The sequence below is a fragment of the Amia ocellicauda genome, chromosome 12 (assembly GCF_036373705.1).
Source record: "Amia ocellicauda isolate fAmiCal2 chromosome 12, fAmiCal2.hap1, whole genome shotgun sequence".
In the NCBI taxonomy this organism is placed as follows: domain Eukaryota; kingdom Metazoa; phylum Chordata; class Actinopteri; order Amiiformes; family Amiidae; genus Amia; species Amia ocellicauda.
This window is the reverse complement of record NC_089861.1, coordinates 4,603,917-4,622,308: the sequence shown is the minus strand read 5'-3', so window position 1 is coordinate 4,622,308 and position 18,392 is coordinate 4,603,917. Positions and strand designations below refer to the sequence as shown.

At 43.5% G+C, this 18,392-nt stretch overlaps 1 protein-coding gene across 3 annotated transcripts in view; it reads right to left on the bottom strand.

The window, feature by feature from the left end:
- Positions 1-1,368: 1,368 nt before the first annotated feature.
- galnt7 (UDP-N-acetyl-alpha-D-galactosamine: polypeptide N-acetylgalactosaminyltransferase 7) overlaps positions 1,369-18,392 on the bottom strand; it is a 19,162-nt gene continuing 2,138 nt past the window's right edge. For 2 of the 3 annotated variants that reach the window (XM_066718123.1, XM_066718125.1), the window contains exons 2-12: positions 16,724-17,187; positions 8,568-8,734; positions 7,591-7,721; positions 7,078-7,157; positions 6,115-6,297; positions 4,725-4,842; positions 4,243-4,365; positions 3,914-4,132; positions 3,659-3,757; positions 3,341-3,469; positions 1,369-2,697 (exon numbers count right to left, since the gene is read on the bottom strand). In XM_066718123.1, the coding sequence (XP_066574220.1) occupies positions 2,560-2,697; positions 3,341-3,469; positions 3,659-3,757; positions 3,914-4,132; positions 4,243-4,365; positions 4,725-4,842; positions 6,115-6,297; positions 7,078-7,157; positions 7,591-7,721; positions 8,568-8,734; positions 16,724-17,187 (1,851 nt within the window). In that variant the 3' untranslated portion in view covers positions 1,369-2,559. Of the gene's footprint in view, positions 2,698-3,340; positions 3,470-3,658; positions 3,758-3,913; positions 4,133-4,242; positions 4,366-4,724; positions 4,843-6,114; positions 6,298-6,443; positions 6,627-7,077; positions 7,158-7,590; positions 7,722-8,567; positions 8,735-16,723; positions 17,188-18,392 lie in introns of all 3 variants that reach the window. The other variant, XM_066718124.1, reaches the window with a different exon arrangement.

Genomic DNA, 18,392 nt, shown 5'->3' with positions numbered 1-18,392 from the left:
TTATCTAACCAACCAATCACATGGCAGTTGCTTCAATGCATTTAGGGGTGTGGTCCTGGTCAAGACAATCTCTTGATATCCAAACTGAATGTCTGAATGGGAAAGAAAGGTGATTTAAGCAATTTTGAGCGTGGCATGGTTGTTGGTGCCAGACGGGCCGGTCTGAGTATTTCACAATCTGCTCAGTTACTGGGATTTTCACGCACAACCATTTCTAGGGTTTACAAAGAATGGTGTGAAAAGGGAAAAACATCCAGTATGCTGCAGTCCTGTGGGCGAAAAATGCCTTGTTGATGCTAGAGGTCAGAGGAGAATGGGCCGACTGATTCAAGCTGATAGAAGAGCAACTTTGACTGAAATAACCACTCGTTACAACCGAGGTATGCAGAAAGCATTTGTGAAGCCACAACACGTACAACCTTGAGGCGGATGGGCTACAACAGCAGAAGACCCCACCGGGTACCACTCATCTCCACTACAAATAGGAAAAAGAGGCTACAATTTGCACAAGCTCACCAAAATTGGACAGTTGAAGACTGGAAAAATGTTGCCTGGTCTGATGAGTCTCGATTTCTGTTTCTATAGAGTCAGAATTTGGCGTAAACAGAATGAGAACATGGATCCATCATGCCTTGTTACCACTGTGCAGGCTGGTGGTGGTGGTGTAATGGTGTGGGGGATGTTTTCTTGGCACACTTTAGGCCCCTTAGTGCCAATTGGGCATCGTTTAAATGCCACGGCCTACCTGAGCATTGTTTCTGACCATGTCCATCCCTTTATGACCACCATGTACCCATCCTCTGATGGCTACTTCCAGCAGGATAATGCACCATGTCACAAAGGTCGAATCATTTCAAATTGGTTTCTTGAACATGACAATGAGTTCACTGTACTAAACTGGCCCCCACAGTCACCAGATCTCAACCCAATAGAGCATCTTTGGGATGTGGTGGAACGGGAGCTTCGTGCCCTGGATGTGCATCCCACAAATCTCCATCAACTGCAAGATGCTATCCTATCAATATGGGCCAACATTTCTAAAGAATGCTTTCAGCACCTTGTTGAATCAATGCCACGTAGAATTAAGGCAGTTCTGAAGGCGAAAGGGGGTCAAACACAGTATTAGTTTGGTGTTCCTAATAATCCTTTAGGTGAGTGTATATACAAGTGATCAGATATAATTCTGTGAAGGATGGGGAAGCAAGTGATAAAAGCCACCTTAAGTTTTAAAGTTAAATCTATTCACTGACTGATTGCTCAATAAAGTTATATTATATTGTATTAGGTTTAGCTTATTTAGTGACAGTGTTCCACCAGAGTGCATTTACACGGCAGGAACATACAGAAAAACCACGCCGAACAATAATACAACAGAGTAAAAAGATATCTACTTTATTTCCCAGTGAGAACTGATATTTACAAGTTAGATATTTACACCTTCATCCAAGACCCACTGTGTATCTCAAATAGTTAATGCCTTAATATAGAAACAATCTGTATTTACATGGTATAAAAAAATTGCATACATTAATGGTTATGCATATCTTGTCAAGCAAACAAGTCTTTTTCTTTCTAAATACCTTGTAAATTTCACGTCACCCACAATTACATTTCTGGTCATCCAACTCACAGTATGTTAAATTATTTCTATTTAAAGGAAACCAATTCAAATCAATGCATTTCAATTCATGAGAAAGCCTCTGAATTACTTCCCTGTTGGGACGATTCTACAATGAACACGATTCTATCAACGCATATTCATCTTCCTACATTCTTCCCCACACAAAGGCAGTAAATTCCCCACATAGAAAACAGACCAGTGCCATAGTTTTGTCTTTTGGTTGCCCAGGGAGGTAAAACAAAACCGACACACACCTTTTTTTTAAATATATAAATGAACCTCCAAAGAAAATGCTCATTCGCAAATTAAAAGCAAACAAGTAACACAATCAAGTTCGTTCCCTGTGACACAATCCAGCACAGAGCGGAGTGGCTCGATAAAAACGGGAATAAAAGCAAATCCCCTCTTCACACAGTTAAGCAACAAGGTAGATGGAAGGATAAAGTCTGGTTTTAGTGCCAGATGCTCTCGCTCGTTTCATTTCTATGCACTGACTGGAGTGCAGCAGCTGTTAACACCAGACATGATGTATTACAATGAAAGAAAGGTAGTATTTTGGGGATTTGACAGCTATTGGAACTCAAATGTATGGATTCCTGCACCTATACCTTTGTTATAAATGCACAGCTACAAAAACAACATGCTTTTCTCGTGTAGTTTGTTACCCCTGAGCAAAAACCCATCGAAAAGAAGTACCTTGAGAAACACGAAGACCAAAAAAGGAAAATAAAAAAAAACATGTAAACAATCTAAAGACTCAGAGAGATGAAACACACGTTAAAATTGTAAACAGCCGATATAGACGGATGCTCTGCTCTCACAGTCCTCCTTCACTACATTATTTACACTCGTAAAAGTCTGTAATGCAGCAGTGACACAGGCAGATGGTGTTCTCAGTCCGTGACGTGTACAGTGTGTCGAGAGGCGGCCGGGCGGCACTACACTGCCACGATGTTGTTCATCTCCCACTTCTGGGTGGTTTTGTTGTTGTCACAGTCCGCTATGAAAACCTGATGGAGGACTTCAGAGCGGTCCAGACATTTTCCCGTGTGGAGGTGCGTGAATCTGTGCAGGTCCTGTGGAGGGAAACGGAGAAACTCGAGTTAGGGACCTTGAAAAGGAAAAACGAACAAGTTATGTGCCAGGAATTAATTCAGCGTCAAATCTAATCAGGTTAAACCCATTTCAAATCACAGCACAACACTCCTAATAAGACAGTGTCCAATTGAGAGGAGGCCATTCACCCCATCGTGCTCGTTTGGTGTCCATTAATAACTAAGTGATCAAGGATCCTATCCAGTCTGTTTTTGAATGTTCCCAAATTGTCTCTTCAGTCACATCGCTGGGGAGTTTGTTCAGATTGTGACGCCTCTCTGTGTAAAGAAGTGTCTCCTGTTTTCCATCTTGAATGCCTTGAAGCCCAATTTCCATTTGTGTCCCCGGGTGCGTGTGTCCCTGCTGATCTGGAAAAGCTCCTCTGGTTTGATGTGGTCGATGCCTTTCATGATTTTGAAGACTTGGATCAAGTCCCCACAGTCTCCTCTGTTCCTGGGTGAAAAAGTTCAGTTCCCTCAGTCTCTCAGTAGGACTTTCCCTTCAGATCTGGCTCAGTCTGGCTGCTCTCCTCTGAAGATTGCCACGGTGTGAAAAACAAACACTAGACCTCGGGGGAACGAAGCAGGGAACGCGTTATGCGGGGACGGCGCGATCGGCACTGACCTTGAAGTATTTCCACTCCGTGTACTCGTTCAGGTTGCAGTGAGTAATGATGACCGAAGACCCGTCCTGCCCTTTGGTCAAGCACTGGTCGTACTGCATCAGCTGGTTGGCTTCGTTGATCCTGAAAAGCTAAGCCAACGAAAAAACAACAGCTCGTACGTCAGGAATATGGGACAAAACAGAGAAAGTATTCCCGTGGACACAGATCATGGACTTCCCTAAAGCCAGGATGTCGTAGCTTCTTCGTTGTATCAGATTTGAGAATCTACGACCGTGCGATTACAATACCAGAGCAGTGAACACAGACGCACAACGTACCTGGTTTCCTCCCATCCGGTGGCACGGGCCCATCTCCACCGTTCCTCCGTTGGTGTGGCCCATGCTGTCTATGCAGTAGTTGGTTTCAAACCCTCTGACCTAGCAGACACACAGTCTCAGGGTTAGGCACAACGCAGAATGGGAACAGACCGCATCTCGCAGGGCCCCCGATCCGGAATATAGCGCCCTGCATTCTGAAGACAAGTCTACAGTAAAGCTGTGAGAGCTGTGAGGGTAAACGCAGACCCAACTCACCTCTCCCCACTCCACGTTCTTCGGAGGCAGAGGGTAGTGTACCGGGATGTCGTAGGCGATCTCCTCCATGAACCACTTGAAGCTTTTACAGTTGTGCTCCTCTCTGAACTTGAGCAGCTCGCTGATGTCCCCGTAGGCCAGAGTCTTTGTCTCGGGCCGGCTGGCGTAGAAGTAGTCCTTGTAGTCATCCCACCACACCTCCACCACTCGGACGTAGTTCTGGAAAAGACGCGAGAGAGAGCAGATCGTGTCTCGCCTCCTACGAATGGAAGGAAAGGGAAGAAAGGCCGAGCTCGAGTACAGGCTGAGGATCTCTCGCCTAGACAGACCTTCAGTGTCGGAGAGGACCCGACGTGGGCCGGCGGGGGGTTCCCTTGCCAGCCGTGGAGGCGGTAGATGTGTCCGACTCGAGAACAGGGTACGAAGAGCAGCTGTCCGCCGCACTGCCAGATCTAGAGGGAGATCAGAGGAAGATACTCAGTTGCTGCAGTGCTCAAATGCTCTAACAGCAGCGTGAAAGGAACGAGAGGAATCCATCTCTCGGCCGAACCATCTCCCACATCCCCCAGTCAATCCAGACTCTTCCTGGCTGCTCTTCAGCGACTGCTTATGAATAAATGATAACTAATTCTAGACTCCTCCCACAAAATACCCGACAGATACCTTTCTTTACCGACGTTTACAAAAGGATGTCTATTATTTTTACTTTAGTTCATTTTCATCTGACATTGATTTCATTTCCATAACATCACCATTTCTTTTAATTGGACTGTTGTCCAGGAGGGAAGAGACATTCTCCGGCGCCTTTTACCTTGTAGGATATTTCAAAGTTCTCTCCTCCCCAGATCTGAAGGCCAGGGTCATACAACCCCAGCTCAAAGAAGAACTCGCGCTCGATGGCAAAGAGCCCTCCGGCCATAGCAGGAGACCTGACAGGGAAACCAAGGGATCGTTGACATCTTGTTCATGCTGGAACCGTAATGTTATAGGTTATTGCTGCGTTGATTAAAAATGCAGAAGCAGCGATCAGTATGGAACTGGCAGAACAAGACCAATCGTATACTGGACTGGAGATTTCACAAGATACAATATTAAACTCTATCAATTATAAATGTTTGGCATGCCTTTCTCCCAGTTACTATCAATTAAAACACCATGTATTTTTAACAAAGCCAATATTAGATATATATATGGCTAATCATTTTAAAATTCTGCGTGACCTTCGGACACAATGGAGGGATTTTACAGCAGCACAACACGTGCAGCAGACCGAAGGGAGAGCAGCAAAAGACAGAGACGGACGACACTCCCCGGGGAAACACAACCGCACACATGAGGAGGATGGAAGGGAAATGGAAACACAGGAGGAAGACAGCAACCAGGAAAACAAGGCATCCTTTGGTTTCGGTCCGTAACGTCTCTCATGAGTGATTTCTGTGACAATGGAATGGTTTTCTCATAAAAATCCAGGGCTTAGTTGCAGGTGGGTAGGTGGATGAATGAGTGACTGCAGTTTGGTTAAAAGTGGCTCGTGAAATGCCAAGAACCGAGTGGGGATTGAGGTTTAGATTTGCATTTGTCGGATTTCCTCCTAAGAATGATCTTGCGGCGTACTGTTCGTTACACTGAAAACAAAGAGATCTGTGCACTACCATCTTAAAAGCCGTATTATCGCCTTCCTGTCGACTTATTTATCGGTGGTTGTCGTTTTTTAACAAATCTTCTCAGCTTTGCCGAATCTGAGCGCAGTGACGCACTTTGTGAAAACTACACATGCAGGGGGCTTACCAGATTAAAAGTTATTTAAATGACCGTGGGGGGTGGGGGGGGATGTTATTCATTAGATTAACAGCACTGCCACTGTGTTAGGGAAGCAGGACGAGACACTGTTAACATGGACATCAGTGGAAGACTGTGGTTTTGGTTTCTTAAGCAGAAATCGCTCACACTGGTAGGAAGGTGAGTAGCAGGCGTGAGCACGGACAGCAGGTTAGTGATGGAAAGGGGCGTCCTCTGTTCTTGCCAGCTTCATTGAGAAGAAGGACAACAAAAGCAAACCAAAGAAACACAAACTGCTCCGAAATAAAGACACGACACCGCACAGAGAAACACAGGCCCGCCACCAGTCTCGATCCAAGCCACACCAGCACAGCTTTTCGGGAGGGGGGGGTTAGTCGGGCATTCGCTGGGGGGTCAATTACCGATAGGGTTCGGTTTTAGTTAACCTCTTCTGTTTCTCCCTGCTAGCCAAAGGGACGCGTTTCCAAAGCATGCTCCAGTCCCACGCGCCTCTGGCGAACCCGTCCTCGTCTCCGCCCCCTTGACCGCTTAAGTCGTACGACTGGCCGCTTATGGAGTCGATAAGCGGCACGGTGCACGCGGTTCTGAGCACGGTGAGAGGGCGGGGTTGGGGAATCCATGCGCACACACAGAACAGAGACACACAAAGACAAACACACGGACATGGGGAGAAAGGGACAAAAAGAAGAATGGGTTGGGATGAACACGCAGAAGGCAGAAGTGTCTTTACCGATAAGGCTCACTCTTATGTTTGCGCTTAGCCTTTTCCTTGCTGTTCAAGGGCACCCGCTTCCACAACAAACTCCAGTCCCAGGCTCCGCGGGCAAAACCGTCCTCGTCCCCGCCTTGCTGAGGCTCTATGGTATAATCGTTCCCATCTATGTAATCTATCAAGGGAACTGTACATACGGTTCTGCAACATTGAGGAGAAACAACAGCAGACATTTATAACAACGGGCACAACTGAGAACTGTCACATGCGTCTTGTGCGCAATATACACTTGTGCATCAGAGCTATAAAACCCTTCATATACAGCTTTTTAAATGGAAAAGATTAAATTCAAAACAACAAGTGAAGATTGAATCTCCAAGAAAATGGATAAGCACAAAAGATATCTTAGAGGGAAACAGGAGTCATCTTTCAAGTCAATGTATTTGTTTACACAATTATACAAGACTTATCTATCCTACTCAAGGACATTTATACGTTTTTAAATCTATTCATATTCAGTTGAAAGCAATCATGAATGCCCTCCATTTATTATAGCTTTAAGTGGGGGGGAACAACTAACAAAAACACAGGTTGGAAAATAAATGCATATATATATTTAAAAAAAGATGGCGGATTAGAGTATATCTTCTACCTGTCCTTTGTTATGGGCGCCACTAGCGGGGCGTACCAGTTGAGTCCCACTTCGCAGTGTGCGTCCAGATAGATGAGCACCTAGGGAAAAGCACGCATTAAAACCTCCCGCCCGGCTGAGCATTCCAGACAGCAGGAAGTTGTGGAATCGCATGTTTAGTTAACTGCGCTGTCTGGGATGTGTCCACCCAAACGTCCGACAACAGGAAACTTAAAAATGTGCAAAATCCTGACAGACGCTAGACGGGACAGGTACCGATTTAACAGTAATACATTAACAAACATGAACCGTTGTTTGAAGAAGACAGGCTCAACAGGTTTCCATTGCAGCTTCTCCAGGTGTCATTTGACAAATATCCGGTTAATTTATGTCACACAGGGTTCAATGTACTAAAGTTTGAGATTTGTACACCTGTCGCAAACAAATACTCTACATTGGGTGTTTATCCGAGACTGGCCCCTCTTAGTACACCCACCCCTAAGAGCATCGATGTACAACGACAGCACCGCTTACCTGACCGAGCTTAGCCTTATTGGCACCGATACTCCTGGCCTGAATCAACCCTTCTCTCCTCTCGTTACGGAACAGCTTGACCAGGCCGTTCCACTGCTTGATGTATTCCTCGAGCCTCTCTTTCAGGTGCGCTGGAGGAAGAGACGCATCGACGGGGCGAGAGTCAGAGCTGGTGTACGGTATCACAGGACGACTGAGACGAACCAAGGCGATACAGTCAGTGTGTGGTAAGATACGGGCTACGACTGCGTTGACGAATCCAAATCTGTGGCATGCAAGTTCTTAAATTGATCATAACAGATTCACATGGGGAACACCTATCTGGTAAATGAATAGGAGACTACACTTTGATATGAACTGTGCAGTATTTAGATTATATAATTCCATGCATGTTTTGTTAACAGCTATCCATCTCCATCTCCATCTCCATCTCCATCTCTCTCTCTCTCTCTCTCTCTCTCTCTCTCTCTCTCTCTCTCTCTCTCTCTCTCTCTCTCTCTACAGTAAGCATTTGAGTATTTAACAGTTCCGCAGTTCTTTAGAGCACAGCTATGTCCTGATGATGGTGATAATAGCCTGCTTAATGGTGGCCTAAGCTGTCCATTTGGTAGCTGTTCAGCAAGACAAAGCCATCTATGCATGCTGCCCTTTTAAGACACGGATATCCTGTTCAGCTAAATACATTCTCTGAGCCTGGAAAGCTAATGCAACAATTACTAATCCAGTGAGGTATTCCAGTGCATCAATCTTTACGGCTAGTCACAGTAAGTGGAAATGTGTACACGCTTTACAGAACCTTTAAAATAGTAATATTAACTTTAATCTCTTCATAGAGTTGATATATGGAAATCATTTCGAAGAACTGTGCAAAATAACACATCTATTGGTGAAGTTTTTGGAGAATAGGATGTACACAAACTGATCCTAGGAATGTGGAGCTTTGTTCCCAGTACGACGGTCCAGAAATGCATACGTACCTTTATTGCTGAAATCATCGATCAGTACAATCTCTGCCAGGTACCGTCTGGGCGTTCGTTTGATGACACTGTGGACGGTTCTCATCAGAGTGGACCAGCCTTCGTTGTGGAAGACGATGATGATGCTGGACGTGAGCAAGTTCTCATCGTAATGCCAGTACTTGCACCTGAGAGGGAGGGAGGGAAATGGGATGCTTGTGAAAATGTAAACAGAACCAGACCACTAACTCTGAATGAGGAGGTCGTGCTTTTTAACATTTAAATATACTTTGATCAGTACAATATGATACAAAAGATGCAAACAGCCTTCCAACCTGCACCGATACAGAGTTGCACCGACACAGCATGGGGTTTATAAACTAAATGATCCAGGAAGAGTCTAAAAACGATGCCCTCTCGATGCCCAGTAGACACTGAAATTTTGGGGGCAGTGCAACACATCGGATAGTGCACAGTATCTCACAACAGTGCTGTGCGGGACGAACTACAAGGGATTTAAGAATACCATGTGTTGGCAGTAGGTCAGAGGTCTGACTGTTCGTTTGAAAGCAGAGCTCTAAAAAAGTAATAAATTCACAAAATCTGCAGCCACCGCTCCCGACCAAGATTTAATGCCTCCTAGGACCAAATTGCAGTGTTATTTTTACAGACGGGATGCGGACAAAAGGGCGTTTGTTGAACACGTCTGCGGCCACAGCACTTCAAGCACCTCCAGAAAGCAAAGCCGATTGCTGCAGGTTTCTTTCCCACCAATCTTGTGATTTTTTTAATACTGGGGGGGAAGATAAAGTACAGCAAATCGCTTCCCCAGGCCCTGAAACAAGGGGCCCTTCACAAAGCGTGTCTGAAGATGCACACTAGGGCTGATCTGACCCTCGCAGGCTACACTGCTAACGTGAGGGAGGCTCGGTGTGTGAAACAGGCTCCTGCAGCGTCTTTCATTTTGCCCGCTCACGGATTTAAAGCCCATTTCACTTGCAAATTGCCATCAATATTCTGTATAGATGAGCAAGGAAATGTGAGAAATTCATCAGACATTTTCCACTTTCCACCAAAAAGTGTCACTTGCATCCTCTCCTCAGGTCGACCCGGCCCAACCACAAACACACCGACCTCGGTTTCTGTCCAGTATCAGACTTTGACAATGATAACGTACCCTCTTGCACTCTCAATGAAGCACTTCGCAAATCACGCTGCCTTTGCTCTAACTAACTTCTTAGCCCACGTGCTCTCACTACCTTGGATCTGAGAAGGAGTCTGTACTCTTGAACTGGACTAAACACCTTCTGCTTAAGAGCTCATAAAAGCCCCTGTTATCCACCACAGCCAACGCCATTTCAAGTGAATTCCTTGAAATCCACACTGCCGATCGGGTTACACAGCTGACCTCTGAGTAGTCTGAAATCACCCCTCACTTTTGTTCCTCTCTTTTTGACTGAGTAGGAACAGCTTTGAAGGAACACGTCTACAATAAAGCCCCAATGATGTCATTATTATAAGCACTCCAAGCTTGCACTGACTTTTATGTTAAGAATATTCTGTACCGAACAATAAAGTCCTTATTCAATTCTGCCCTTCCCTTTTCATTGTCTAAATGGCCTAATCTTCCAAACTGTTCTTATAGGACCTGTTTTGCTGTGTTCATGTCGAAGGTATAGAGTGTTTCTCTTTTATCCTCGCACATTATTTGATTTATTTCCTTTTGTCTTGGGTGGGTGGGGGGTTACTTGGCAGTCCGGTTGCCCTTTCTCAGTCGGTCTCTGGCAGTTAAATACCTTTACTTGTCCTTGCAGGGCCAAGCGCAAGGACACGAGCGCCTGCAAGTCCGGTTTCCACCACATGCGGATGGCGGGAGAAACCCAACACGGCGCTGTTTGCCCAGGGGGGATGGGGCGAGTGAGGCGAGTGTAACCGCACACCCCTTCCAGATCTAATCTGCACTCCTACAAACAGACACCAGCCACTGTGGAAGCTGTACTGACAATATACCCCCATCCCCTCTCACCGGCTGTAGACAGGAGGAGAGACCGCCTGCCGTTCGAACATTTACATTATAATTCCCCATCTTTCATGGGGGTGAAGAACAATGCAGTGCGGCCAGTCTGATGTTAAATGGGAGTAGCACACCCTGTATAGTAAATGCTCCAGTTTCACACAATGCGGCCACCTTTAAAATGTAAAACCCAGAGTCCACTGCTGACTAGGCCCACTGTTAGGAGGGACGCATTAAAATGGATAAATGGGGGGTGGGGACAAATGCAAGGTCAGTAAAGATCTGATCCGCCTGCAATAACTGCTACTGTAACTCATCTGAAAGCATTTCAAGGGTACTTTTCAAATGACTGATAGTAGACAGAAGTATTACATAACACACTGCATATTAAGGATGCAGAGACTGACATGGTTATAAAAGTACATTTTTAAAATGAACAGAAAAGCCAACTTCAGATGAGGGTGTCTGCTAAGAAATATAGTAAAAGTAATAATAATAATACATTGATCCTTCAGCCTTCATGGGAAACAATGCTATTCAGGAAACGGTTTAGTCTAATAACTGAATTTAACAGTTTAATAAATCAGTTAAGTAAGCTTTACTTATGAATAAATTATGTCTTCTGAGAATTGAACACCAATTCAGCCTAGAGGAAACAGGATTTCTTTCCAATGCTTTTATTGCCAGAGAACATGTGCATGTGCCATGTACATCCCGTGGGCCTTTGGCAGGGCATGCTGAACAGCACAGCTTCCGCTCACCGCAGCCCATTACACTAATGTACCTGTGTAGAAGTGCAAACAGACAACCAAAAGCCATCTTTTGTTTCTCGCTTCCCCCCCTGAATAGGAATCTGAGTAGGTTGTCTTTTACCCTGGTGCTGAAGAATACTGTGGGTTTACTGTGCAAATACAGCACAACATGCATCTATACTGAACCCACTGCAAAATGAACCCAGCCGGCTACAATACGATGCGAGAACGTCAGTGTACACACAGCAAGAGGTCAAGAGAAATCATAGTCAAGGCTGAACTCGCAGTGCCCTCTGTTGCTGGCAGATGGTACTGTATACAGAACGGGGATTTGAAGATTTCAAACTTGGTACACAATTGCTTTTCTTTCTTTATCAACAGTAGAAACTGGGGCTGAATACCAGTTTGCACTTTGAACATTTGCAGGTAGGCAATTTTTAAAGTTGCTTCTTTGTAGGCAGTTCAGGTTTTGATTGGGTCTTGACCATAGTTTGTGACCGCATTTCTCAGTTCACTGTTGTGTCCCCTGTGGTCTGTAGCTACAGTATTATTAAATAGATCTTTTTGCACCACACACAGATTTTTGGTAGTACATGAAGCAAACAGTAGCAGTTATAACTTCAACAAATCAATACAATAGCTGGAATCTTACCATGCTGTAATCATTTTAAGGACAAAATATTAAAACAAATCTAGACTTGCTTTAAACAGTTAGCCTAGATGAGATTAGAAATATTGTATTCATGCCAGAATGCAATATTAGATTTTGTGCAAGACATTTTATAGAAAAATCAAGAAGCATGCAATATAAGCCGACAGAGTCAATATCAACAACTGGTTTCATGAACCTTATGACACAAGACAAGTCCGAATACCAACATTCAACTTAAAAGACTGATGTGAAAATGTATTTCGATTAACCCCGATCACAGCGATCTACCTAAAGACAAGGTAAAACATGGTGGTACTTAAATAAATGGGTTTAATGAATGGGTCTAACGTTCACTGCAGGAGCACCCCGTCACCCAGATGATTTTCCACGGGGCAGAGCGTCACTTTTGTTTTGTTTTGTTTCGCTTTTCCGCTCCAGAGGGAAAATTGCCACTTGAGTGTCAAAACATTTTGGCCGCTGACCCACTTCATGGTTAGCATCATCACTTCAGCTTAGTTCTGATGAATTCCAGCGGGGACCCTGCGATGATTATGATTTATACCACACCATCCAACTGTCGCCCCGCTCTGCAATCTACAAATCACTTCCCCTGGTCAACACAAGTCTGCCTTCTGCCTTGAAACACTTGATTTAATTTTCTACTTGGTTACTATTTAGGTCTAATGTATTCTTGCACATAATTTGGCAGGAGGCTTGTTTTGTACTTTGCCCCACTATGGGTTTTTGTTTGGTTGAATCACTCTACTATGCACCTTTCGCACCGTTGTGTGTTGCATACAACTTGCATACTACTACTACTACTACTACTACTACTACATGTGAAAGTTTGAAGACTACTCCTAGATAGTACAGTATTTTAGAAACACATGCAGCACTTGCTGTGACTTTTACGTGGATGTCTGCTCTAAATGCCCTCTCTATCCACTTGAAGCCAATATAACAAAAGTGTCCTTTGTCTCCAGCCTGGCTTCACTCCAGTTAGCAGGCTGTGAGGGTCAGGGTTTCTGCTGGAAAGCGCAGTCTAACTGCAACTGTGCCAGCCGCTGGTACACTGACTGCATCCTGCATTGTTTAGCACAGAGGAGGAGACACACAGGACAACCAGCCTCATAATAGGATTAATCTGATACCTTCAAAACAAGTTGAAAGTTCGCACTCTGCTTACATTACACAATAAGAGTTCATCTTTGTTTTTCTATCCGCACTTTGAGGACAAAGAAATGGCACAAATAAAGTACAAGACTTTTGAAGACAATCTCCAATTAACACGAAGGTGAATTTCGAGCAGTTCTCTCAGTCCTGGTGCCCCTTTGTCTGCATGTTTTTGTTGCAGTCGAGCTCTTAATTCGTTAATTGGATACTTAATTAAACTGTAATTGGAAGGTTTGTTATTCGCTGTCAGCTGTGAAACGGTGGGAGACCGCTCAGGTGCGAGTGGTTAATTAAGTCACAAGGCTACTTCAAGACATTTGATAGATTGAAAAAGAAACATGAATTGAAACATGAAAAGTTCAAATAATTTCTTAAGAAAACAGAAGGCCTGCCAGCTTCTACATCTGATATGACTCTTGGAAATTTCTGTTTATCAATCTGAACAGATTTCTGATTTCTGTTTTCTGCCATGTTTTCCCACAAGCCAGCTACATTCTCTTGGGAGACAAAAAGGTTTCAGAAGATAAACGGTAAAAAACATAAAACTATAACACCAGGTTTACTAGTTCCTTTGCTCGACTTGTCTGAACACAACTGATACAGATTCACAGTAATGCTCACACTAGCCTGGATGCTACAATAAGTGTTTAAGTATTCCCTCAGGGATTGCAATAAAAGAATAAACAATTTAATTATTACCTGTGGAATTAAAGTTACTGTAAGCCACACACAGCTATAAACAACCATCAGCAATGTACTGCACAATTAAACAGCACTATCATTCCCTATGCATTATGCTAAAGTAACGTTTAAAAACAGGAGCCAATACATTCCCACTATGAAACCTAAACCGCAAAAAGCAGATTTAACAAATAAATAAAGTCTGTTGATCAAGTTATGCAGGTCAAACTGTGTGCAGTAAACTGGTCTGGTTCCATATAATGGTTTTAAATCCACCCTGAAAGTAATGTCCATTTCATCATATTACAATGAGATAATCTGCATTATCTTTATGCCTTTACCTGGGGGGGAAACAAACAAACAAATGCGTAATACTTTGGGATATTAAAGTATTTTTGCCATCAACTGCAATCCTATTTTAAAATAATTTAGAGTAATCCGAGTGGATATTACATTAGGTTAATAGGTTTGAGATTTGATTCTGGCCTGTGGTCAGGGTAGTTTTTTGTAAGTCACCCCTGAGCAAGAGTCTGCTAAGAAATAATCATCGCAGGGTTAAAACAAAAACCAACCAAATCTAGTGTGCTGTAATAAGTGCACTGACCTAATAAAAAAACAAAGAAATCCCTATTATATCGCATCCAGCATTATCCTGCTAAAAAGAAGAGAGTCCCTCTCATAAAAGGAGATTGTTATCTGTCCATTTTCACTATGGGAAAATATTAACGGCACAATCTGATCGGATCGGGGATTTTAATTTCCAATTCTTCACAGTAGACCCGTAGCCACCCGACTGAATAGGACAGGAAATTAAACCTTAATGCAAAAAGCTGCCAACATCTTTATGCTAAATTAAACAGAGGCTGTTGAGGTCAAAACTTATTTTTATTATGATGTAGTCAAATGCAAAGGTATAACTATTCCTCCTTAACAGTGGCTTAAACTTCTCATTCAAAATGTAATCAATCACCAAAGCCAAGTGATCATTTTCTTTGTTGCAGTATTTATTACCAGCTTTGAGCAATAAATCAGCAATCTAACTGAAAGATGCGTTTATGCAGATTCAATAACTGAACAATCTGCACTGTAGCTTGGGAAACAAATACTACAACTAAAACTAATTCTGAGCTGATTAATAGTAGCCTTTGATGCATGTAGATTTATTTTCCCAATGGCAAACTAGGCCAAGTAATAGGCAGCGAAGACAGCTAAAGTCGTCTTGAGACTACACCAAAATCGATAGCGTTTAGTTCTTCCACTTTTGTGGTATTAATCACTGATGAAAACGGCTGTACGAACGTTTGGCAAGATATTAGTTTCCTGTGATTTCACTGCTCCTAGCAAAAAGAGTCTCTCAAATTAAAATGCACGATGAATGACAGGAGACAAAGCCCCAGTGAGGCCTACTGTTCAGTTCTTCTCTTCTTCGCAGTGATTTAAAACGTGTCTAAATAAATACTGGGTTAAACATTATTAACTCCTTTGTTTTGTTATTGATTTAATTCTAGTTTGGGTCTGAATTCCTCATGCAAAGATGATTAACTTAATTGGAAAGTTTAGGCAATTGGCCAAACAGATTCACAACAAGACTGAAGTGGGGCTGAATCTGATGCACCTTCTTCTGTCTCTGGCTATACCTACTGTAAACATCATGAAGACCTCAGGCAGAGTGGTCAAATTACCCGTTTCTTGCAGCAGTTTATGACTGCGTTCACCGGCTGAACAGACTTATACAGTAAGATTTTAATTTTTTGGTTAAACATGGCATACATTAACACTTGTAGTGAAATGTTACAAGAACGGCAGCAACTACATCAGATCATTCAACAAAGACATTACCGCGGTAAATAAATCATCAGGCCTAATGGCAAGCACCAGTCCCTTATTATTGACTTAGCCCGAGATCCCCAGGGCATCTAAAGTGATGAAATCTATGAGCATAAAACACAACAGCCTCATCAATGCACAGCCAGAGAGTTGAATCATTATTGGAATTAATTCAGAATCAGGACAGAAAGGCTGCCACACCCAAAGAGTTCATTATATCATATGCGTGTCTGTAAAGCACATTGAAAAACACTCACTGACTGCATATCAATGCATTAAAACTGACGAGAGATATACCTCAGGCAGCATAATACCAGTGTCAAACATATCTCGTGCATGAAAACAAGCACTTCTAGTGTTTAGCGTGAAGCTCAGTCCAGGAGAGAGGAACAGGATTTTGAGGAATGAAGAAAACAGAAACCTCACACTTGGTTTTGGGCAAAGCCATTCGCAAAATGAAGATGGACTGGTTTAAACACCCCAGATTCAACCTTTCACTACGAACAAGCCTAGATGTTACAGGGTGCATTACCCCGAGGAATAGATTATTACATAACTTTGCATACTTGCCCAGATCCACAAAGCATTTTAACTTAATCACCAGAGGCTGTAACGATGTCAACTTCCTGACAACTAAAGTGAACGTTACGACACACAGCACGGATGCAACTAACGAAAGAGCCCAGCACTCTCCATTATTCACTATTATTATTAATATTGAAGCTGAAGGAAGTTCGAGCAATGATTTGTTTTTACAACATAACATTATTTCATACACACAATTACCCATCGATACAGCAGTTTTTGTTTCTTACTGGAGTCATTTCCTGATCTGAACCATTGCATCAGAGGTCACAGACAGGTCAAGTCCAACAATGCTTCTCAGGACATTAAGGCTCTGGGTGGCTCATTTTTAAAAGCCTCCAGGTCTTTCCAGCATGGCCTTAAATGCACACATCGTACAGGAGAGGTGAACGAAGTGCCAGGAAGGTAATTGTACCAGAAACTCCAAACTTAGGATTCAAAAACATGCAAGGGGGGAACAAACTAAACAGAAATCAATAACAACGCTACTCACTCTTCGTGTCTCAAATCGCTTATGCTGCGGTCCAGTGAGATCATTTCGCTTGCTACCATGTTGAAGCCAAACTCCTTGATGCTGGCCTGGATGGAGTCCTTGTAATCGGACCCCAGGACAAAGGGCTTGGCTCCTTCCCCGGGGCCGCCAGGGACCCCCTCGGGTTCGGCTTCCTTGAGCTCGAAATTCCCCAGCTCTCCGTGTTTCAAGACGGGATCGGGATAGACGTGCTTCTGAGGCTTGAAGGTCAGGTACTGCTTCTGCATGATGTTCTGCTGGTTGCCAGCCCCCTCCGGCTGGTTCTGCGGAGGCTGCTGCCCTGGGTTCTTCTCGTCGTTCTTGATCCGGATCGAATCCAGGTCCACTTCCATTCCTTCCACGTGAGGCCAGGGGACGACGGGCTTGAACTTCTCCTGAGGGTCAACCTTGGCGTCAGGCTGCAAATTCGGAGCATCTCTGCCTCCCTGGAGAAAGAAGAGAGTCAAAGAGATTCCCTTTTAGTTTCTATGGGATGGGTTAACACTGGCCATGTTTTCATCTAAATAAAAACTTTTATTATGAAGAAACTAGTTTCAAATATAAAGAAGCAAGGCGTGTTTTGAGTCAGAGACCCTTCTGTGTTTGAAGATCGCTAATTCAACATTTTACTACACTCCAGACAGTGCCAATTGGCTACATGCTAGGTTAATTACATTTGTTATTTCTACTTAATTTATTAAACGTATAAATTAGTTTACACCTCCACTGAGACCAAACAGATCCATGGTATTACAATCTACCGTAAAACTGACCTAATACTCCTTAAGCCTTGCCACTTTTCCAGTGCCAATAAGTCAACGGCACCAAATTGCACAGGCTGATGTTTCATGCAGAACAAACAACACTGAAAATAAATTCAACCGATTCACTGTTTCAATTTAAATGTTTAACATATTACACTAAAACCAGACCAAAGTACCCCCCACCCCCCACCCCAAAAAACCAATGCCCTTGTTCTGGTCACTGAGCACAGCACTCGGGTTTGACTCTAATCTGTCATTTTGACGTTTCACCTTAAAAAGGAAATATCTTGTGTTAAATGCATGTTCTGTTCTGTACACACTGGAATCTATATAGAGATCAACTGAACCCAAAACACTACGCTCTTGGACAAAGCACACAACACAAATGAGCGTGATACAGCTGGAGAATGTTTACTGGAGGATTTGGAAAACCAACAGCCAATCATTCAGTCACATTGCATTGGGCCTGCAGACTGAGCCTAGAAAGCAAACTTACTTTTTACTTTTATACAGCGATCATTAAAGTTGTTTACTTAGCAAACGGCCCGACCTTCTACAATAAAGAAACAACACACCCAGCCCGGTCCTGCTGGAAAAACACAGTGAAGGACTTTGCAAGGAGCTTTTGTTGTCAGAGCCTTAGGGAAAAAGAAGTAGGCCTACATAAAGCTGATTCAACAAACTGCACTAGGAAGACATATTTTATCAGCCTCTCTTGCCAAATTGTTCCAGTGTCTTCCTCTTTTGATCACATTAGAGGAAATTAAGTAAATCCGGGAATGAAAAGCCCTTGTTTTCACCAAGAAGAGGAGTGTGTGTGCAGTGGTTGGCAGGTTCTGGAATAAAGCATCCAGTCAAGGAGCTGAAGCTGAATTTACAGGATCCTT